At 45.0% G+C, this 23,668-nt stretch overlaps 1 protein-coding gene across 1 annotated transcript in view; it reads right to left on the reverse strand.

The window, feature by feature from the left end:
- The window catches only part of LOC148534647 (uridylate-specific endoribonuclease D-like), a 46,217-nt gene that overhangs the window by 10,296 nt on the left and 12,253 nt on the right, over nt 1–23,668 (reverse strand). Inside the window, exons 3-5 of the mRNA XM_088466196.1 lie at nt 11,663–11,865; nt 6,827–6,940; nt 1,666–1,772 (exon numbers count right to left, since the gene is read on the reverse strand). Of these exons, the coding sequence (XP_088322322.1) occupies nt 1,666–1,772; nt 6,827–6,940; nt 11,663–11,865 (424 nt within the window). The remainder of the gene's footprint in view (nt 1–1,665; nt 1,773–6,826; nt 6,941–11,662; nt 11,866–23,668) is intronic.

The following is a 23,668-nucleotide window of genomic DNA, read 5'->3' on the forward strand; positions in this document are numbered from 1 at the left end:
CACTATACTCTCCTCTATATAAGAATACCACATATAATAGTGTGTGCTGGGAGCTGTGTTATACCCCACCCTCATATATCACTATACTCTCCTCTATATAAGAATACCACATATAACAGTGTGCTGGAAGCTGTGTTATTCCCCTCATAAAGCACTATACTCTCCTCTCCTCTATATAAGAATACCACATATAATAGTGTGTGCTGGGAGCTGTGTTAAACCCCTCATGTAGCACTATACTCTCCTCTATATAAGAATACCACATATAACAGTGTGTGCTGGGAGCTGTGTTATTCCCCTCATATAGCACTATACTCTCCTCTATATAAGAATACCACATATAACAGTGTGTGCTGGGAGCTGTGTTATATCCCACCCTCATATATCACTATACTCTCCTCTCCATAAGAATACCACATATAACAGTGTGTGCTGGGAGCTGTGTTATTCCCCTCATATATCACTATACTCTCCTCTATATAAGAATACCACATATAACAGTGTGTGCTGGGAGCTGTGTTATTCCCCTCATATATCACTATACTCTCCTCTATATAAGAATACCACATATAACAGTGTGTGCTGGGAGCTGTGTTATTCCCCTCATATATCACTATACTCTCCTCTATATAAGAATACCACATATAATAGTGTGTGCTGGGAGCTGTGTTATACCCCACCCTCATATATCACTACACTCTCCTCTATATAAGAATACCACATATAACAGTGTGTGCTGGGAGCTGTGTTATTCCCCTCATATATCACTATACTCTCCTCTATATAAGAATACCACATGTAATAGTGTGTGCTGGGAGCTGTGTTATACCCCACCCTCATATATCACTATACTCTCCTCTCCTCTACATAAGAATACCACATATAATAGTGTGTGCTGGGAGCTGTGTTATTCCCCTCATATATCACTATACTCTCCTCTATATAAGAATACCACTTATCACTGTGTTCTGGGAGCTGTGTCCCCCTCCCCTCATATCACAGTCCCCTATATTATAAATAATACCCCATGTCAGTGTGTACTGGGAGTTGATAATTAATTAAAACCTCCTCCCTCAACTAATCCATACCGGGCCAGTGTGCAGTCTGCACAGTGTGTCACTTACCAGGTTCTCAAGACTCAGGCTGCTGCTCAGGTCTCACTGCTCCTACAATTAGTGTGGCTGCCGTGGAGGAGGAAGAACCACCAGAGAGGAAAGGTAAGGGTTCTGTGACCATGCAGGCTGGCTGAGCTTCCACAGCACAGCACTGCCGCCCCTCTGTTGCTTGAGTTCTCACATACAGCCGGCCGCACTGGGATCGGGCTACAAGGAAGCAGGACTGTGCGCTGGGCCAGCCGCCGCTACTCACAACCCCGGAGTGGCCGGCCTGTATTATTAGTGTGAGGTCCTGAAGCAAGCTTCATAAAGTCCTCAAACCCTACCTCCGTCACATCTGGATTCGCGCATGCGCAGTCCGGATTTTTGATGGGGCAGTGGGGAAAACGGGATTATCCTTATATTCCGGGGTAGCGGGAGCTCCCACTTTAAAGCGGGAGGCTCCCGCGGAATGGGTAGGCAAGTATGAGTAAGATGTATGTGGACACATCTATACTAGAAAGATTACTTATCATAACTTCTACATAGACATCCGATGCATTATACTTACTGGTCCATCTGCACTGTAACTCAGGTAGTTGAGCTCACCAGACTTTTCCTGCAGGTAGAACTGCAACCAGCTATGGAATCCAGATATCTTTCCATTATGGATTTCACCTGTTTTCAGAAAGGAACAATGACTTTTACCTGTTATCTATATACAAATTGTTGTTTGTATTGTAGTGGCCAAAACAGATACAGTATGACCAGTAATATCGCAAAGGACAGTATTCCACACACATTAATTGTCATTAATCTGTTCTTTATGTAGAATATTTTAAATGACTTTCAAAATTATACATCTGGAAGCCATATCTCATCATAAATCCATATATACCTGAGTTTCCATTTTAAGTAAACTTGCAAGAGAGAAGTGAAGGCGAGAGCGCTATTAATAAGCTGCAAAAATGTAAAACCACATGTGACCCACCCATATCTGCACAAGTAACCTTGATTTTAAGGGAAAACACAAGGACTTGTGGGCCAAATACCCGACCTGTGGGAGAAAGTGGGTAGGTCAGTGTTGCTTATCACTACTTGTGGAGAAGTGCACCCAGTTTTGCAGTAACAGTAAAACAAAATTTTACATGAAGGTACAGGCAGACCCTCCAACATGACCCCTTCCATCAGGTACAAACTGCTCTGCTCATGGACTTCCCTCTTAATTTATGATTGCCATCACCTGTGTTGAAACACCATTCTCATCAATCATAAATTAGGTTGGGAAGTCCATGAGCAGAGCATTTTGTACCTGATGGAAGGGGTCATGTTGGAGGGCCTAAGAAGGGATTTTTTAATCAAGATAAAGGGAGAGCACACAGACTTTTCTTGCCCACAAAATCACTAGAGGTCCTGGCGATCGGGTCTTGTACTATTCTTTAATAGGTCACAACCTGCACCTTGCATTTGCATGTCTGCTGGAAAAAACACAGTTCTAATTGCACTGCAAATAGTGTAATAAAACCATACACTTACATCGGAGCTTTTGCCGGCAAAAAAGTATCACACGCACCCCCGATTATACCCGTATTCAATATGAAATTGTCGAAAATGGCACCCGGCGAATGTTAAATCAGCGAAAACTTTGCTGATTTTTGGGGAAATTACCCTAACACCCCCAAAAAGATGCTCTGACATGGGGGATCACTCTGGATACCCCCGATTAGCCCTGCTGAAGGTTTTTGGGGTCTTTAAACGGGCTCAATAGCTGCTATTTTGGGGATTTGGGAAGGTGGTGAAGAATAGTATTTACAAGTTTTTTTGGCTGAAAATAAGTAGTCCCAACAAATTTTGGGTACTTGAAAATGGGGGTGAGCATATTTAAAAGTTGCTAAAGTGAAGTTTTAAATAACATGAAAAATCCACCTGCCGCAAACGCCTGCAATGAAAAAAACACCTGGGGCATACTTGGGGACCCCCCTAGATTGTAGTTCGCTAGTTTTTAACTTTGTACTCCCCTTTTTTTCTTTTTCACCCCCAAAATGAAAGTGCTTTTTTTGGGGACCTCTGAGGTATTTTTCAAACATTTTTTTACACAGTTTATCTTTGGGGGACTGTCTGAAGGTTGCAGGGTGGTTTCCAAAATGTTGCACCCCAAAACCCCAATTTTGCACTTTTTTTCGCCACCCATTCCTTGGTGATACTTTTTTGCAGGGTCGTTACTTGGGCGTGCATAAATTAGCCACTGCGACGGCATACGCAGCTTGTGTTCTCACTGCGTGCGATGAGGTTAGCAATTTCTGAGTATGGTCAGACCTGTTGTAATTGTGTGTGAGGGGCTGATGTTACTCGATGTTACTGATGTATTCGCAGGATTGCAAGATATTACAGATGTGCGAAAGTGGTAGTGGGCGTCTCCATGGAGGCTTTGGGTGTCTCTATACTAGTTTTGCGTTTGCAGTCATTAGCATATTTTCGCAGCATACCTGCGTGCGTAATCGCAGCTGTGATCGCAATAGCGATCCATACTGAATCAGGCCCAATGTGCCTGGGGCCAGTATTGGGAAGTGAGAATTACAGTCAACAGAGGACACTAGTGTTACAAATCGACATTGATCCTCACCAGAGTTTATTAGGCTATTCTAGCTAATTCATGCTGTACTTTGTGCTAAAAACAGAGGGCCTGATTCAGACCCGCTCGCAAGCAGGTCGATGGTGGCCCAGTGCGCACGCGCGAGCCCTGGAGCGAGCACAAAAAGCACTCGCTCCGGCGCTCGCATCCAAAAGGGGCAGCTGTTGATGTTGATTGACAGCTGCCCCGTTTGGAAGGCGGGGAAGGGGGGGTGGCTGAGCAAACGGAGGCGTTCCTGTAGGAACGCCTCCGTTTGTGGGCGGCCCTACTGACATCACTAGTGATGCCAGTAGGTGGACTTCCTGCTCTAATAGTGCAGGAAGTCCACTGGGGCTTGCGGCAACACAAGGGTCTCGTCGCAAGCCCGATGGTCGCGATTGACCATGGTGACCATCATCATGGCCACTCGCATAAGCTGTGGGTGGTAACCCACAACTATGCGAGCGGCCAAGAGGCCGCAACAAAAGAAACAAGTGCCCGTCCTGATTCAGAGCGAGTGCTTGCTTTTTGCGAGCAGCTCTGAATCAGGCCCAGAGAATGTTGGTTGGTTCCATATATTGCAATACATGCTAAGCTGACAAACTCACAACAAAGTTGGCACCATATGGCTAATCTGAATTTTACCATGATCATTGTTATGCTTATATAACTGGGATGAATCTTACCTGCACACAGCTTTTAAAGGTAAGTACTCCCCAAGCAGCAATTATAATAATTAATTATTAATTAATTAATCCATTAAATACTTGTGGTAGAGCACAATACTATATAGTTTTTTGTGGGTTTTGTGACCAAGGGCCTAATTCAGCAAGGATCGCATTTGCAAAGCTGCACACAGGCTATAGATATATGATGTATGCACACACACAGCTTTGCAATTGTGATCCCTGCAATAATGCAAATGCAGCAGGAGATGTATGACACTCCCTGCTACAATTGCAATTCCAGCACTGTGACGGAGGTCGCAAGCTGGGATCATCATCGCGACCATCAGTGGTCGCGATGGTGGACGGCGCAGGGCCTTCGGCCATCTGAGTTGATCAACGCAGATCCTGGGCTAGTCACTCCCTGAAAACAGGGCATACACCCCCCTTTTCTGGGAATGGCGGCTGCCCCCACCCCTGCACCACCCCTTAAATGCATCTGCCTGTCAATCAGGCAGAGGCACTCAAGGCTTTGCGTGCGACTATGCAGGACCCATTGTGCGCACTCGCAGAATGGGTTCTGCGATTGTGAATCTGCGATCAGCAGTGAACTTGCGTTCACTGCTGAATCAGGCTCCAAATCCTTATTGTGCCTGCTCCCAATCCAACAAGTATCAGATAAAGCACTAGGCATCAAATAGCCAGTGGCATAACTGTATAAGGTGCAGGGAGTGCGCTTGCTATGGGGCCCGGCTAGTTAGGGGGCCCGCCGGCCCAGCAAGCAACCCCCTGCACTCATACAGGGTGGTCCAGGTGTGCACTGAACCACCCATTAGAATCGCCGTTGCTGCTGCAGCCAATCCCCTGGCTCCTCCTGATCAATGATTGATGCCTCCCTTGCCCGGGGAGCCAGCCAGCCCAAGTTTAGCCTTCCTTTGATGCTGCAGCACAAGCACCCAGCACTACAGGGACAATTGGCCGCTTCCCCGGCACCCGATGGCAGGACGGCCCCGGCACATGGCACAAGGGAGGGTCTGGCGGGAGGTAGGCACCTGGCGACAGGCTTAGCCCCTGCACCCAGCTGCCTGCTCTTACTCCCCTCTACCCCAGCTCTACTCTAACTTATCCCAGCCTTTACCCCCAAGCTCTACCCCAACTGCTGCCTGCCCCCAGCACTGTCCCAACTGCTGCCTGCCCTCACCCCCCATAATATGTAATGGGACCCAGAATTAGTGGAGTAGGATCCCAATTTTTCAAAGCGAGGGGTCCCCGGGGCTCACAATTTTTTTAGTTCTGTGTGATCACTGTATATATTTGTATATACGTATATACATTTATATACATGTATACACTCTGGTCGAGACCTGAGTTGTTGGGGGCTCCTTAAAAATTTTGCTATGGGGCCCACAAAGGTCTAGTTATGCCCCTGCAAATAGCTCAGATATGACAGCACTGGTATTACAGTCATGTGATGCAATCACCCACAATTCAACAGATAACTCCATAAATGTTGTTGTTACAGTTGGCAGTAAAATGTAACTGCAATATATACAGTACATGCATATGGCATCTATTCAGTGTGGGGAGAGCCTGGAGGCAGCCCAACATCTCCTGGAGTGCTGGACTACCCACACACACACACAGAATGATGAAAACAGGGGCGTGTCATGAGGCCACACCCCTCATTGTGAAGGAAACAATCCCTTTTGGACCGAGCGCTTCTTTGGCACGCACAGGATACCGATTTTCAATTATGAAATGTTGGGAGATATGTACTCATTAAAGTAATTTTTTATTAATTCTTAATTTGCTGGTTCATTTCAAACTACCAAGGGCAGGCAGTCTTCAGTGCTCCATGTGTTGTGCCTGAGCATGATGACCATTGTAGTTCAACAATGGCGAATTCCTGAATAAAGGCGACATTGTTCCCTTATGCAGAGGAAATAAATATGACAGGAGTATTTACAATGTGAATAATTTCAGAAATGTAAATTGTTTCAATTATTTGTAGGCTGCAATAGCGATATAGGCTGTTTGGGGGTCAAACACTATGCTTGACCCATAATTCCTACCTAGATTTTCAGTAGAATCAAACATTGTTGACCTTCCTCCTCTCCTGGTTACTATGACATAACCACACACCATAGCTTTTGACAGAGTCAGTGCAGTCTTATCAGTAACTTCCAACAATATGCCCATCAAGATACAAGGCCAAAAACTTGCGCCAAAAATGGTCCCAACCGTAATGATCCAGCAACACCTTTGATCAGTACAGCCATGTCACTGACTGACCCAACCATGCCTAAATGCACATACAGTAAGTTACACTCCTACTGACCACTGAAATGTGGGACTAGCCTGAAAGAACTGGGACTAGTAGGGCATACAGTATGTATGAACAGTCTATGTTTCTTTCTAGTGACAGTAATAAGTTACAGTGTTCTTTCTCTTCTTACCGTGAAAAATGTGCTCAAAGCCTGAAGAATCCATAGGTCCATTGGTGCGAGTGTATAATCCAAACCACATCTCCTTGAGGTCAGCCTTAAAGCTTTCGGTGCTAGTGTAATAACCTGTCAGAATTTCAAATGAACACGTTTTTAGCAATGTTATGTTGCTATTTCATTTAGTTAACTGAAAATAAACAATAATACAGTAGTATGTAATGTATCTATATGGCAGAGTGCTTACTACTACTACCATTGGTGAAATTCTATGTGGAACCAGAACATGTGATCCATGCATGCTCTATACCTTAGCCACAGGTCTTTTACTTATACACATTTGTTTCTGATGTTTATCATGCCATATACTGTATGTCTGTCAGATGTGTAAACAATTCCAGTCACCTACAGTGGTGGAATCTAATGTATAGAGTATGTATACAAGAGAAACTGAATGATTGGCATGAGAGTGAGGTGGTTTAAACCTCTAGGCTTGGGGCCGGCTTGTATGAACATTACATGATATCTGTGGTCCTATTAGGTTTCAGGGGCATATTTTGCCCAGTTTTTTTGGGCCAAAGCCTCTTTGACCCTGCCTTCTCAGCCGCCCTCCCTAATTACTTTGTTTTGGTTTGGTGGTTGTTTTTAATTGGCTATATTGCAGCGGGAAAGAACTGTCTAGGTGCAATTTGTTTAATGCTTGCATGTGCTCACATTCATTCACTGGTTAGTTAGCTGCACCATGGGGGCAGCGTTGCGTGGATACCTCTTTTCGTATTATGATTTGTGATTATGCACCTTGGGCAGTTATTTCTGGTTACTTCTGCATTGTTGGATTGTGCTGACGCTGCCCATCCTTTCTTCCCAGCATATTTTTGTTTAATATTTAAATAAATAGCTAACATTTTTTTTATGCCAAATCTATGTGTCCTTGTCTTTGTTTATGGTTATTAGTATAAGTTATGTTTAGTGATCTGTATACGACACCTCTCAGCCATTAGAAGGTAAATGAAATACAAAATTACAGTTACTCACACATGTGACCAAACAGCTGATACTTTGGAATAGTAAATAAAGCAGGGGCTCCCAGCCACGGTCCTCAAGGCACACTAACAGTCCCGGTTTTAAGGATAGCCATACTCGAGCACAGGTGTCTTAATTAGTACCTCAGTTATTGCCTCAGTGTCATAACTTTTCTGTAAACAATCTACTTAATTTCAGAAGAACAGACATCTGCGTATATCATTTTCATGGCAGTCTTTTAGGTCAGAACTTCAAGCAGTTGTTTTGAATTCTACAATATTTAGTTTCATTGTTTGATGCAACTGGCTTCTTAGCACCTTACATTACTTGCATTTTTTTGGGGGTAATCAACACTCATTTCATCAATGTGCAGGCCTACTGAGCAGAGGAGTAGCATGGAACCATGGCGCCCGGAATAAATGCATGTCGTAGCGCTCCCCCCCTCGCTGTACTGAACAGTGCAAGTGGGGTATGGCCAGCCTTTGGTGGGGGGGGGGAATACTAAAATTAAGATACAAACAGCAAACAGTGGGCACTGGGGGAATGGAATGCTTCGGCGATACACTGACATTAAGGGGCAGCTTTTTTGGCACTGATTTATTTATATATAGCACCTAGGATCTGACTTTTATCTCCTTTGAATCATTGTTATTAGTCAATAGAGGAGATTGTATTATATATTCTGATCATTTAACTTAAATTGACAGAATATATGTGCTAGAGTGAGATTCCACAGGGTGCACAGCTTATTACTGCAATTACTTCCCCAAGCAGCTATCACTGGAGTGGGAACACCTATGGGAAGCTCCCTTCTCAGCTATGCTCCTACTTCGCAAATATACATTGCACCTATATTAATGTGAGTACAACTAATCATGTTCTGTCTACCACCATTATTTCAGGTCTCCTAATACAGTATTTTTTAAAAGACCTTTCAAATAACACTTAGTGACCATGCTAGGAGCACCTCATTACTCTACATAGCAAAGCAGTGAGTTTTATTTTTAAACTCATACCTGCCAATAAGAAAAGGAGAGGAGAGGGGTGGGGACAGAAGCCAATAAGAAAGGAGAGGAGAGGGGTGGTGACAGAAGCCAATAAGAAAGGAGAGGGGAGGGACAAAGAGTTGATCAGAGAAGGTGGTGATAGAAGCCAAAAAGAAAGGAGTGGACAGGGGCAGAGAGCTGATCCCATGGTAGATAGGGGAGGGAATTCAAGAGGTGAGAAGTGAATGTAATCAGTCTGACAGGAAAGGGGAGGTGACAGAAGATGATCACAGAGGAGGGAGGGGAGACAATCTGGGCAGCTTGAGGAGCATGAAATGTAGAAACGGATCTCAGATCCATAACTTATTTAGGATATAGAGCAAATAAACTGAGATAAAACTAACAGGTGGCCGTCATACTGTACAGCACCCCATGAATTCCGGAAACCTGAATGGTGCCCTCTGTCAATTTTGGCGCCTGGAGCTCATATTCAACTGGAACCACCCTTGCTACACCCCTGCTACTGAGGCCACATACAAAGGGCTTGAGTGGCTCTGAAAAAAACACATGTGTAACTTTTTGGAATACTCTGTGCTGGCATATGTACAGTGCACTACAGTAGTAGCTTATATTTAGGCATCAGACTGGAAACTGTAGGCATGAGATTCAGCATTTTCCCTTTCCTTTCATTGGGTGCTGCACCTTCCTCCATACAGACAGGAGGTAATAATGGGGAGCAGAGACACCTTAGACTGGCGTGTGGAGCTGAGTTGTGGCATCATAGCCCAGCACCATACTCCCAGCAGTCAGTAGCTTCACATATAACACACTGAGGGCTGCTGCTCCTCGATGACAGTAGCCTGCACGCAGAGTAAGGTTGCCACACAGATATTAAAGCACTGAATGGGTTATATTATTTCACCCTTTCAGTGGTTAAGGGACTCATTAAACCATGGTGCAACTCTCCCCACCCCACTACCCTCCATTTCTTCCACTATTGCTCATGACTTTTAATTCAAAGGCAAAATAGACACTTCTGTCAAAAAGTTAACTTTAGCCAGAACCATCAATTCACACCCACTTTTTCCATCACTCACCTACCCACCATCTGCTCTTTTTCTCCTGTTACTGACAAGGCTCATCATACTCCTCTCTTCCTTACCCATCAATCTGTCCTTATACTTTCTAGCCCAATCCTTCCACACATTCCTCCCAATGCTTGACTGCACATAGCTCACCACTTCAACCTGTCCCTTTCCACTGGTACATTCCCTTCCCTCGTTAAACATGAACTCATGTCTCCTATCTTCCACAAAACATCTTATGTCTTTTCCCATTTCCATCCCATTTCTCTTACTTTTTTTACTTTTAAACTACCTGAGTAGTTGAGTATATACAATTGTCTTACCCATTTCTCTCCTCACACTCTATTTTCAACCCTCTGAACAATATGCACTCCACCATGACTGCCTTCACTTAACAGATCAATGATCTACTCATAGCTAAGTCAAAGGATGCATTCTTCCTACCCAGATTCCTTGACTCCTGCTTCTTTCAATACAGTTGATCACCCTCACCTATTTCACACCATTCACTCCCATGGCCTTCACAGCACCCTGTTCTCTCCTGATCCACCTCCTACCTTTCCAAACGCTTCTTCAGTGTCTCTACTACTGACACATCGTCTCCTCCACCCCTTTCATCTGCTGGGATTCCAGCTCTGTTCTTGACCTCCACTACCACTATACTTTTCCTCCCCTGGCCTCTCTCCTCTCTTATCCCTTCTGTCATCTCTACCATCTCATACCACCATACCATGTCCCAAAGCTCAATGTATCCAAAATGAAGCTCATCATCTTTCATCATCCTATTATTTTTATCCTTCCTCTAGCCTCCCCCATAGTTAGCAATACCTGCTGTTCACCAAGCCTGTTGCCTTGGTGGCTCTTTGTGCATGAGTTTCTTGTGCTACATCTCTTTCCTCCTCAAAATTTTACCAATACCCTTCTCCATAGTATCATTATCTCCTACCTTCAATACTGAAACCTCCTCCTATCATATCTTTCCCTTCTACAATCTATCCTAATTGCTACAGAATAACTTAGCTTCCTTTTTTGCCGCACTACATCTGCTGTTCCACTCTGCAAATGCCTGCGCTGGTTCCCATTTTCCTTCAGCATTCAATTTAAGCTTGTAAATATCAACCTTTAAAGCACTCACAAACTCCTCCCCTTCATGCATATCTGACCTTATCACGAGATCCTCACCATGTCACTCTCTCATGCTGCTTAAGGGACTCTATACCCTGTCTAGACAAACTCTACCCATCCTTCAATCATTCAAGCACTCTCTTAAAAACCCCCCTCTTCACTATGTCCTATACTACCCACACACCACTAGATACTACTCCCTAGCACTTGTAGTCTCAGCAATGCTCTCTCCCTGAAGAATAGAAGTCTCATAAGCAGGGCCATCTCTATTTTTATGTCTCACATCTGCTCCTCTTTCTTCAGCCCTATTTGAACTGGATCTCTATTTTATGTGCTGTTCTATTTGTATGCTGCAGAGTTTTGTGATGCCCAAATAAACTATGGTGATCATAGGGATGATGGTGCACTGATGAGACAGTTCTTTTAAATAAGGGACTTGGGAACACTGTCCAATTTGTTTATCATGTTGTCCTCTTTTAATAACACAAGCTTTAAAACTAGAAATAAATAAGAGAAATTAATAAGATACCTTGTACCCACTGGTTTAAATGCCTATTATTTTTCTTAATTGGGTGCAAATATATAATGTATTTTATGCAGTAATCACGTCTCAAAGTCTGTTCTAGATTTACCTGTGGAAACAAAAAAACTTGACAGTGTGCTCAGAACGGAGGTCTGGAAAATTTCATCTACGAAAGCAGTTTGCTCTGTGGTCTCTGCACTCGTCACTGACTCCGCTGTTCCTGTGGTCTTGATATAATTGTCAAGTAGAGCAATGTAGCTGGAAAAGGTTGGGCGGGCAAAGAGTTTGGCTTCATTCACATAGCTAAAAAGCCTGCGGAAGAGAACAAAAACTATAGTAAAGGCTAATAACACTGTCGTTAGATATAATTAGATATTTGATTATCTTTAGAATGAGACGGATGGAAATTGTAACTCCAGGTGCGGCCGGCTCCAGGAGACTTGCCCACTCTTCCAGGGTGCCATGAGCGCCACCTGATATTTTGGAGCTCCCAGCCGTTCCAGGTGAGTAGCAATGTATGACTGAGATATATATATAGGCAGGAGAGGGGGGAAAGGCAGTGGTCTCTGTTGGCCAGGTTGCTAAAATGTCTAGCAATGGCTCTGGCATGCACTGTTGTATAACTTCAACATGTAAATGACTCATTGGTCTGCTTATATTTTTATTAAAGCGTTTTCAAATGGCAAAATAATGAGCTAAACTTGCTCGAGTCAAGATAGAAAAAACAGAAGCTTATTGAAGGCACAGATCAAAACTGGATACGTACAGACATAATGAAGCTGAAAAGCTATTGCAATAGACACTTCAAGCTTTCTTTAAAATGCCTGGAAACACAGGAAATACATTGTATTATTGACTATTATTGACTATGGTTACCCACTCATCCCTTTATTAAAGGACACATGTGAGTCACTCAAGGTCTGTGGCTAATTAGGACCATGGGAAATGATTCTCTCCCATTGGGGGCCAAATGTGATAGGGTGAGAGTTTAGAAAATGTGACAGTTTAGTAGTAAAGCACTTTTTAAACTTGGCCAATGTACTGTAATAGAGTCCGAGAACAGGCAAACTCCCATGTTTTTAGACTCAAAAAACTCACGATTTAAACTCTCAACCAGGTGTTTTCCCATTTTGAAGATAAAACTTGACCAATGTTATAGCTTACTGCTAAACTCTCACATTATCTAAACTCTCACCCTATTACATTTGGCCCTGGGTGTGGTACACTGTTAACGTAAACCCTCACATCTACCGCACCATGTGATGATATTACTGCAGAGACAGAATTCAGCACGAAGAAGCAGGCCAGGTGCCAGGGTATTTGGCGCTCCCCTGCAAACTATAAATTTGCGCCCTCCTATAAATACAATATGTCCTCTTAACATGTCTCTTTACAATGTTTCATATTTTAAAATGTAACATGCAATATGTTGTAAAATAAGTGAATTTACTCCTGTATCTGTACTCGCCTTGATTATTGCTCCAGTAAAAAGATGTTAAAAAAATAAATTGCACCCGTTTTAGATTTTACCATTTTATACACTTTATGTTTGTATGCAACTGATATAATAGCTTAGTTTAAAGCTAGCTGAGTGGCTCCCGCACCTCCGTCAGGGACAGGCAGCAGCCAGTTGTCTCTCTCTCACTGTTCGGCAGGTCCTCCTCCTGGCGTTGTGGTCCGCAGCTGAGGATGCTCCTCTATTGCTCCTCTTCTTGAACACACCATACACAGAGAGCACGGGTGTGCGCGTGCAGCATGACATCATCACATACATTGCACGTGTAAACTGACAGTCTACATGCTATTGCTAGCAGTGGCGCTACTTATTACAACTTAACAAGGCAGTGGAACGGACTAGCTTCTCCCGCTCAGGGACGGGCAATGAAATCAGTTCCGGGCGGGAGTGGACATAAATTACATTTAAATGAAGGTGGTCCCACAGCCAGATAGCCGATCCGCCTGAATTAAAATGTAATTTACGTCCACGGTCGCCAGGTCCACCCCTTCGTGTAGCCCTGCAAGGCCCGCCCATGACACTGCTGTAATGGCTGCCTCAGCCTGCCTGTCACAGGCGCACTGATGATGATGACTAGTAGCAAACCAGGCATATACATAAGGGACAATTTATTTATTACCAGTTATTTATATAGCGCACACATATACGCACCGCTTTACAGAGAATAACATTGCATAGCGGCAATATTACGTACGATTTCCTTCCATCTACGTCAAGTCCTGCTTATTAGCTGCGGTGTAATTGCCACAAAAAGCACTAGGGGATTGTTTGAATGATTGAAAACCTAGTATAAATTTAAAGTCCATTTGCACAACTAAATTGGCCAAAAACTATGGACAACTTCCACCAATTTCTTTGTGTCTGCTCTCAGTAATGCTCTGTCTATTCCCTCTTCTTTGTTAGTATTAGAGATGCCTCCTTTTATAAAACCACTAGTTGATGTGCCCGGCTTCACCTGGATAGACCTAAGATATTTACTATTTCCATTTCCTTCATCCCATTTTAACTTAAATTATATGGTTATTTAATTGTATGCCTCTGGGGTAAAGGTTGTAAAATTAAGTTTTTTAAGACGTACAGTATGTATACCTTCTTTATTCTCCGCTTAAGGTTTTTTTGTAAACCACATTGATGGTTCTCTTCTCAGATGCCAGACTGCTGGGTGAGCTCACTCTGGAGCCAGCCACGTAGAACCGCCAATGTGAGCAGCAGTCCTCCCTCAAGTCAGTCCCTGCCAGCTTCAGTGACTGCCCCTGGGTCTTGTTGATGGCCATTGTAAAGTAGACCTTGAGGGGGAACTGCAGCCTCTTGAACTCGATGGGGTACTATGATTGTATGAGTGGAATGCATGGTATGAACACCCACTCACCCCGAGCACAGCCGTTGAACACTGTGGCCTCCATGACGTTCCTGTGGAGGGCCTTTACTTGTAGCCTGGTGCCATTGCAGAGTTTGGGCAGGTTGAGGTTCCACAGCAACATCACTGGAACCGCCACTTTGAGGAGAAGCTTGTGTGCTGGGACATTTAGGAATAATAGAAATAGTGATTGTCAATTAGAGATGAGTGAGTCCGGGTTCTCAGAGAACCATACCCACCCAAACTTCGCAATCCGAGCTCGGATCCGAGTCCGGCTCTGGTTTCCCGCCTGAAAACGAGGCAAAACGTCATCCTCCTGCTGTCGGATTCTCATGGGTTTTGAATTCTATAAAGGTCCCGGTGATTTGCGCCATTTTCACTCCGGTTGTAGAGAGTGTGCAGAACAGACGCGCTCTGTCTGTACTGTTGTTGTTCAAGGGAGCAGTGTTGTCGGGCTGGGGGTCTGTGCTGCTGTTGTTCAAGGGAGCAGTGTTGTCGGGCTGGGGGTCTGTGCTGCTGTTGTTCAAGGGTGTAGTGTTGTCGGGCTGGGGGTCTGTGCTGCTGTTGTTCAAGGGTGCAGTGTTGTCAGGCTGGGGGTCTGTGTTGCTGTTGTTCAAGGGTGCAGTGTTGTTGGGCTGGGGATGCAGTACATAAAGAGGTGCTGCTGTTTTGTCCATAAAGGGGCTAAAGCTGCAGTACATAAAGGGGGACTTCAGTACATAAAGGGGTGCTGTGTCGTCCAGGGGTGCTCATCATTCCACAAATAAAAAAAAAAGATCTGTTTTGATATTTTGTGTGTGTGTGCTACTGTAGCTAGTAGCTATGCCATTATTGTTCGGTGACACTGCCGGCCAGACCACAGTTTATCATCCATGTATTTGTGACTCTGCAGCTGGTCCATTCGCAAATCCACAGAGGTGCTTTGTTGTCCATAAAAGGGGTGCTGTGTTGTTCATCAAGGGGCTGCTGCCTCGTCTAGGGGTGCTTTCCCCCAGTGCAAAAAAAATAAAAGTAAAATAAAATTATCATTCCTCAAAAAATAAAGATCTTTTTAAAAAAAAATGTGTGTGTGTTTTAGCAACTTAGCTGCGATATTATTGTTCGGTAACACTGCCAGCTATTGTTCACCCATGCTCTCCCCTCATAAATTTGCTTCGGAATAAAAAAATTTAATTAAATTTACTACCGATCAACCCTTCCTGTCCCTGCCTTCAACTACATACATACTCCATCTTCCTCAGGCCTCTTGATTAATGAAAACCTATGTTTCCTTATGTGCCATGTTGGAGGTTGAACTGCCACGTGTTTGTGCAGCCCACTGCTACCGCCTAGCTTAGTCAGCCAGCTAGCCGGCCTAAACCAGATGAAAACAGTATTGTGAGATGGTCACAACTGACTGGAAATGAGTGGAAATTAATGTTATTGAGGTTACTAATACTGTAGGAACAGCAGTTTTTATCAATTTTTTAAAGAAAAAAAAACAGATCCAAAACCAAAACTCGCAAGGGCGGTTTTGGCAAAACCAAATCCATATCCAAAACACGAAGGAGATGTAGATCTAAAACCAAAACCAAAACACGGGGGTCGGCGAACATATCTATTGTCAATAAGGCGTTTTCCTTTTAATACATACAGGAAATCAATATCTTCGCATCTCCATGATAAGGAGATTTTTTTGTATACCCAAAAAGGCTTTCATATAACATTGTAACCATGTTTATTTCTAGGCCTTTTCTTATAAGCGGACTTTTACATTTCTGGTGGTCTTGCCAACATAGATCAAACCACATTGGCATTCCAAGGCATAGATTACGTTCTTCGAATTACAGGTAATGAAATCCCTGTTGCAATATACACTACCTTTCACTTGAAATTTATACACTTTATAAGTGCCTTTTACGGATCTACACATAAAACACAGGGCCTTATTCAGACCCGGTTGCAAGCGATGAGCGCTCGCAACCGGGTCGATGGTGGCCCACAGCGCATGCGCATGATGTAGCCGGCTCCGTTGTGCGCATGCGCGAGACCCAGCTAGCAACGGGCAATCCGTCGCTCCGGGTCTCTCACCAAAGGGGGCGAGCTGTCGATGTTGAGTGACAGCTCGCCCCCTTTGGTTGGCGGGTCCAGCGGTGGCTGCCCAGACGAAGGAGTTTCCATGAGAACGCCTGCCATTTGGGGGCGGCCCCACTGACATCACGAGTAATGTCAGTGGACAGATTCCGGCTCTGTAAGAGACAAAATCTCTCTGGGGTTTGCGGCCATGATATCCTACCACCAGGGTCTCGTCGCAAGCCCGATGGTCGCGGCGGTCTTGACCATCGCGACCATCATCATGGCCACTCGCAATAGAATTTTGTAGATGTGAGTCAGATCCAAGCAGGCTCGGAGTTTCCCGCCTGACGGATCTCGAAACCGAGGCAAAACCATAGAGTCAGAAATCTTGTGGTTTGCGAGCTTACGTCTCTATGATCAATGTAGTATATAGGGACCACGCAGCGGACGCCATTTCACTCCGGATGTGGAGACTGAACAGGGAGGGTGGGTAGTGTAGGGCTGAGAGAGTGGTGCTGTGTCCTGTGTCCTGGGCTGATGCACTGCTGATCCATTCCGGGCTGGTGCTGCTGAGTGCTGATCAATTCTGGGCTGGTGCTCTGCTGTCTGCTGTGTCCTGGGGTGCTGCAGTGCTGATTCATTCTGGGTTGGTACTCTGCTGTCTGCTGTGTCTATCTGGGCTGGTGCAGAATACATCTGGGCTGGTGCTGCGTCCACCTGGGCACAAGTTCTGGACTCCCCCCCCAATAATATATATATATATTGTAAAAAAAATAAAAATAAAAGTGTCTTTTAGTGTAATATTTTTCTGTGTGTCTGTGCGTGTTAGGCTTAACCGCACAAGATCCAGCCAGCAACGCTAGTGCTGCCCCACTCCAGTCGTGATCAATCACTGCTCTGGGCCCAAGTTCTTGAGCATAAATTTTTTTTAAATCAATTGTCTTTTTTTTATCTTTTACTGTCTGTGTGTGTGCGTGTGTCCAGCCAGCAACGCAAGTTGCAACCTAGTGCTGCCCGACTCCAGTCGTCATCAATCTGTGCTCTGGGCCCAAGTTCTGGAGCTGGAAAAAAAATAAAAACATATTGTCTTTTTTTTCAAATAATTGTCTGTGTGTCTGTGTGTGTTAGGCTTAGCAGCACAAGATCTAGCAAGTCGGCAACGCAACCTAGTGCTGCCCAACTCCAGTCATCATCAATCTGTGCTCTGGGCCCAAGTTGTGGACCGGCAAAAAAAACCCCATAGTATATTTTTTGTCAATTTTTTTTCTGTGTGGGCACGACTGCACGTGTGTGAATTTTGTAACCGCACCTTGGCTACACTATTGGTGCTTGTGACACTGCTTCAAGACCGCAGAAAATATGGAGGGCTGTCACATGACAGGAGAGCAAGGCCAAGAACCACATGTTGTAGCTACCGCCAGCAGTGCAAGGCCATCAACTTCCTCATCCTCTATGAAGGCCCAGGCCCCAGGGCTTAAGTCACACCATTGATATGGTAAAGCTACCTTTACTGAAGTTAAGAAAAAAAAATTGAAAGGAAATTTGCCTTTAGATAAACAAAAAAATTTCAATATACCATTAACTACATGAAGTGGCCAGGAAAGAATAAGGCCTTGGCCTTTCTTTATGAAGACTGCTGGTTCTGATTCTGATAGCCCTTCGGAAAAAACAACCGTGTGCCCTGAGAAATAGAAATCAAAAATCCCCGAGGAGAGTGCAAGTGTGTCTACAGTTGTCATGTGTGAGCCAGACCTAAATACTAGTGTACTGGAGGATCCTCCAAGTTCCAACATTTGTGTGCCCTCTGTAAATGTGGGGAAGGGCAGTCAACATCTTGCAGACGTAGTCAGTGAGGATGCTTCTGTGGAATTGCACATGGAGGAGGAGGATATTTTAGTAGTTGAAGGTGCTAAGGATGATGAGGATGTTGATGATGAAGATGTTTGTGATGAGGATGTTGATGCCGAGGATGTCCTTTGTGTAAGTAAGGCAACAGCTGTTGCCCATGGATTGAAAAAGCCAAAGCCCTTTGTTGTCATGCCATGGCAAAAGACAAAAAAATCCACTTCTCACGTGTGGAATTATTTCCACCCCAATCTGGACAACAGTTGTCAAGCCATATGTAACCATTGCAAAGCAAGAGTGAGTAGAGGGAGGGACCTAAACCACCTAGGAACCTCCTGCTTGTTACGTCACTTGGAGCGCATTCATAAAATATCAAAGTGTATGTCGCCAAGTTCCAAAACTCAAAACGTAACAAGTCCAGTTTAATCTACCTGCTCCCTCTCTGTGGGATCCAAGCGCCTACGATCTCCAACACCAACACCTGCATCATCATCAACATCCTCAATCATGATCGGAAGTAATTTAAAAAAACAATTGACTATTATACTTACTTCCTCTATCAAAGGACTGTTTAACAGCTGTCACCCAGTTTCGAAGCGGATCACTGACGCCATGACGACTTTGCTAGTATTAGATGGTGAAATAATAAAAAATGAGTATGATCGTGTGGAGGAAGTGCAAAAGGAGGTTGAGGGGGAAATTTGTGTCCTATCTGACGCTAATGTGGATGTTGATGATAAGGATGTGGTTTGCGTAAATCAGCCACCAGTGGCAGCAGTTCTTGCTAATGATAAAAAGAAAGCCAGAAAAGCAACGTCTTGGGTGTGGAATTATTTGAATCTAAATTCTGACAACAGTTGTGAAGGCATCTGTTCCATTTGTAAAGCCAAAGTTAGCAGAGGAAGGGACGTTAACCATCTAGGCACCTCCTCCCTGTTATGTCATTTGCAGCGAGTTCATGCAATTTGTTTAACAAAACTATAATTTGTAAATTAATAACACACAGTATAGTATCACCTACCAGCAGTTTGGACCAGCACATGCAATCTCCACCACCAACACCCTCATCATCAACATCATCCTTAATAATTGAAAGTAGTCCTTCCAAAAAATGTTTTGTGGGGGCCAAAACAAACCAAGGAGTTCAGCCACGAAAGTGTCAGTCCTAGTGGCTAAAGTGCTTGGGCCCTGATTCAGAGCCGGACGCTCTGACCAGAGCGCTCGCTCTGAATCAGGGCCCACCTCCATAAATATGGAGCGTCCTCCTGGACGCTCGTATAGCTGTGGGTCACCACCCACAGCATATACGAGCGTGCAGGATGATGGTCGCGATGGTCTTGACCATCGCGACCATCGCCACTGCGAGCAGAAGCCTGCGGTTGAGTTTCTCAACCGCAAGGCCAGGAGTGATTTTGGCTCTATCAGAGCCAAAATCACTCCCACTGACATCACTAGTGATGTCAGTGGGGCCGGCTTCTGATGGTAGGCGTTCCCTTGGGAACGCCTCCGTCTGGCAGGCACGCCCCCGGCACGCCTACCAAAGGGGGCGTGCTGTCAATCAACATCGACAACACGCCCCCTTTGATCAGACACTACGAGTGAAGGAAAGTCCTTCGCTCGTCGCGTCTCGCGCATGCGCACGACAGCTCCCTCCGTCGTGCGCATGCGCAGTGTAGACCATCGACCCACTTGCGAGCGGACAGCCGCTCGCGAGTGGGTCTGAATCAGGGCCTTGGTTTGTTAAACTGTGCATGTCCTTTTTAATATCCCACATAAGAGTGGGTGGCAGGGACAATTCCATCTTGCGCTTCTTTCCTTTACATTTGGCACAATTTGGGGCATTGCCGACTGACATTATTATAGTTATTAAACTGCCATCCTGTCTGCCACTGCTGTGTGGCAATGTTTCATATATGTCCTTAATTTTTTTTAAACTGACGTGCGTTTGTGCCACTGCTCTGTTGCTTACTTTAGCCAGCCAGCTCGCTGCAGCCTTTGGCCTGTATTGGTGAAAAATAGAAAAATCAATATTGTTAGCTGTGAGGGGGTTAAAAATGCCTAGAAATGCCTGCAAATGATTGTTATTACGGTTAATAATACTGTAGGAACAAAAACAGGCACAAATTATGTGGTTTTAGCTGTTTAAATAATTTTTTGGAAAAAATACAGATCCAAACCAAAACTAAAACCTAAAAACAAAACACCAAGGAAAAAAATCCAAAACCATATCCAGATCCAAAACCAGGGGAGATACAGATCCAAAACCGGGGGTCGGCACACATCTCTATCACAGGGTTGCCTACCTTTAATATTCTCTTCCCGGGAGAAGCCCGTGTAAGAGAAGCAGCAGGGGGCCGACGGGGGCGGGGCTTGATGATTCGCGTCATTAAGCCCAGCTCCCTCGCGGTAAAATTGCCGCGATTGGGCACAATTTACATAGGGGGCGGGGCCAAATGCTGTGATTCATGCAGAATCACAGTTTAAGCACCGCCCCCTTCACGGAGACCCGCGATTGCCGCGGGTATTCTCCTAATTCTGCCCACTTCACTAGGAAGTGGGCAGAATGCGGGAGAAATGCCTACCCTTCCGGGGGTGCGGGGGGTTACCCGAAAAATCGGGAGCCTCCCGCGAAAACTGGGAGGGTAGGCATGTATGCTCTATCATAGATATGTACAGTAATTGAGAGAATCTTAGATTTCAAATGGTCTGAGGGACTTCTTCTTTATTTAGTCCTATGGAAGGCTTAGGGCCCTGAAGAGTTCTTAATTGCCTTGGGAGGATGTACATGGCAGAGACTAAAAAGATCCTTACAAAGGCAATTTCCATTAGTATACACTTTTAGTGAGAGAGTGGTGCAATCAGATGTGTTGGGCACAGACTTGCAACATCCAAGATTTTTCAACGCAGAGCCCATATTCTGGTGACATGAAGCGTTTTAAAGTAGTTTTTTTTTTGCTGGCATGTCTAGTGCACCCTGAGCTGCTGGGCTTCCGCCAGGCTTTCCCCTGCATTGTTTAGATGCTATGCATATTTACGACTTTCCTCTTCACAGGACATAGCGACCATTTACCAGTGTTTTACAGGTGAACTACGTGTCCCAGCTAGTTCTACAAATGCCAATATACTCTGTGCTACTATGTGTACAGTATGTTGTTGCTTATAGTTCTAAAAGCAACAGCATCCTCTAACGCAAAAAGCATGACAGATTTGATGGGACATATAGGGCCTGATTCAGAGCTGAATGCTCTGATCAGAGCGCTCGCTCTGAATCAGGGCCCTCCTCCCTGAAAATGGAGTGTCCTCTTGGACGCTCGCATAGCTGTGGGTGACCACCCACAGCATATGCGAGCGTCCATGATGATGGTCGCAATGGTCTTGACCATCGCGACCATCGGGCTTGCGACGGAGACCCTGCGGTAGGGTCTCGCTGCCGCAAGCCCAGGGGTGATTTTGGCTCTATCAGAGCCAAAATCACTCCCACTGACATCACTAGTGATGTCAGTGGGGCCGGCTCCAGACGGTAGGCGTTCCCATGGGAACGCCTCCATCTGGCAGGCACGCCCACCAAAGGGGGCGTGCTGTCAATCAACATCGACAGCATGCCCCCTTTGGTGCGAGACCCGGAGCGACAGCTTGGCTGTCGCAGTCCGGGTCTCGCGCATGCGCACGACGGAGCTCCCTCCGTCGTGCGCATGCGCAGTGGGGGAACATCGACCCGTTTGCGAGCATCCTTTGCTCGCGAATGGGTCTGAATGACCCCCATAGTTCACAAGCAACATCTACTTTCATTTATTTCTTAATATTTTCATTATTCCACAACCACCAACCAGGGGTCTGGGGAGAGCCACTAGTGTACGGGGTTAGTTTTTGCTAGGGAGAACCTGGCCAGTTTACCCAGGGTATTTCAGCCCTATGCTGAGCAGGCCAGCACGGGCCCTCACACCAAAGGTTTTCCTGCTATAATGTCTCTACCCCTGTATAGGCCTTTCTGTGCACAACATAAATTAGATCCACTGTCAGCTCCATAACAAGGTGACTGGCTGGTGTCTAATGCTGGGTACACATTGTACAATATATCATATCTGCAGGTGTGTATGTCAAAAACAGATATATCGTGACGACGGCCATGCAACACGGTAGATGTGATATATCGTTTAGATATATCGTGCACATCTGCCTCTGGATAGACATATTGGTCACCCGATTAGTAAGTTTGTAAGCACAGACACATCCTAACTAAATCTGCCAGTGGGTCAGCCGGATGGCTGATTCATCTGCCAAGTGTGTACCAGTGATGTGCGGTGAGGTCAATGGCTGGGGAGGCACACATGGAGATGGGTCTGAGTGCTAGGAGCCTATCTCACCCCCTACTCACTGTAACTATCCCCTCACTACACTAAGCTAGAGTGTCCATTTATTCTCCTACTGTACCTGCATCACTGTGTCTTTTCATGCTGCTGCTGACTGAGTTCTGATCTCTAAACTCTGCAGTTCACTTCCTGGTCAGATGAGGCATCCAAGGTGTCCGTCAGTGCTCAAGGCACACCCCCCCCATACTCAGTGGCCTGCCTCTATTAGTTCTGTGCAGCTTACTGCCCATGGTGTGGTCCCGCCCCGCAGCTCTGCAAGCAGTGTCTGAGTATACAGAAGAGAGGCTGACCTGTTGCTGCCTCATCTCTCGTCTCCCTGCAGTCCCAGTAAGCTCCACAAAGCTGGTGAGTGTTAACTAAAAAAATGATTACAATAAACAAAGAAGATGTTTATAAGTTATAAATATATTATTTGTATTATTCTGATCATTTTTATATCAAATCTCAGGAGTATTAAGGGAGGCTCTGCCTCCCCTGCCTACCCTGACTGCACATCCCCGGTGTGTACCCTGTCGAGAATGTGTGTGCAGTCTGGAAGATAAGCAGACTACTGTACACATGAGCAGTTATTTGTATAGGCAATGATCACTCAGGTAGATTAACCAGGATCTGTGGTTTATTAGTTGAAAGTGAATGTACAGCTGTAGTCACTGGTGTATTTGTTGAAGACTGCACAGTAGCACACTACACTACTAACATCTCCCTCGCTACAAGCTTCTCCATGTTACACACATTTTTCCTCGTAGCAATTCGGACACAAAATGAGATGAGAGTCACACAAAAGAACTTGGGCTTGGCCATTCTTATTGGACAAAGTTGGACATTCTTATTATTCAACAAAGTCCATTTTCTCAATAGCATAGGCCTTAACAACAGTCTCTTGACTCAACACTTTTAAACTGTCAATTTAAATTTCACCATGCTTGATGTCTTTGTACAGTACCATGGGGTTTATGCTCGTTGCCATGAGGT

Source organism: Taudactylus pleione, unplaced genomic scaffold, assembly GCF_031769625.1.
Source record: "Taudactylus pleione unplaced genomic scaffold, aTauple2 ptg000065l, whole genome shotgun sequence".
In the NCBI taxonomy this organism is placed as follows: domain Eukaryota; kingdom Metazoa; phylum Chordata; class Amphibia; order Anura; family Myobatrachidae; genus Taudactylus; species Taudactylus pleione.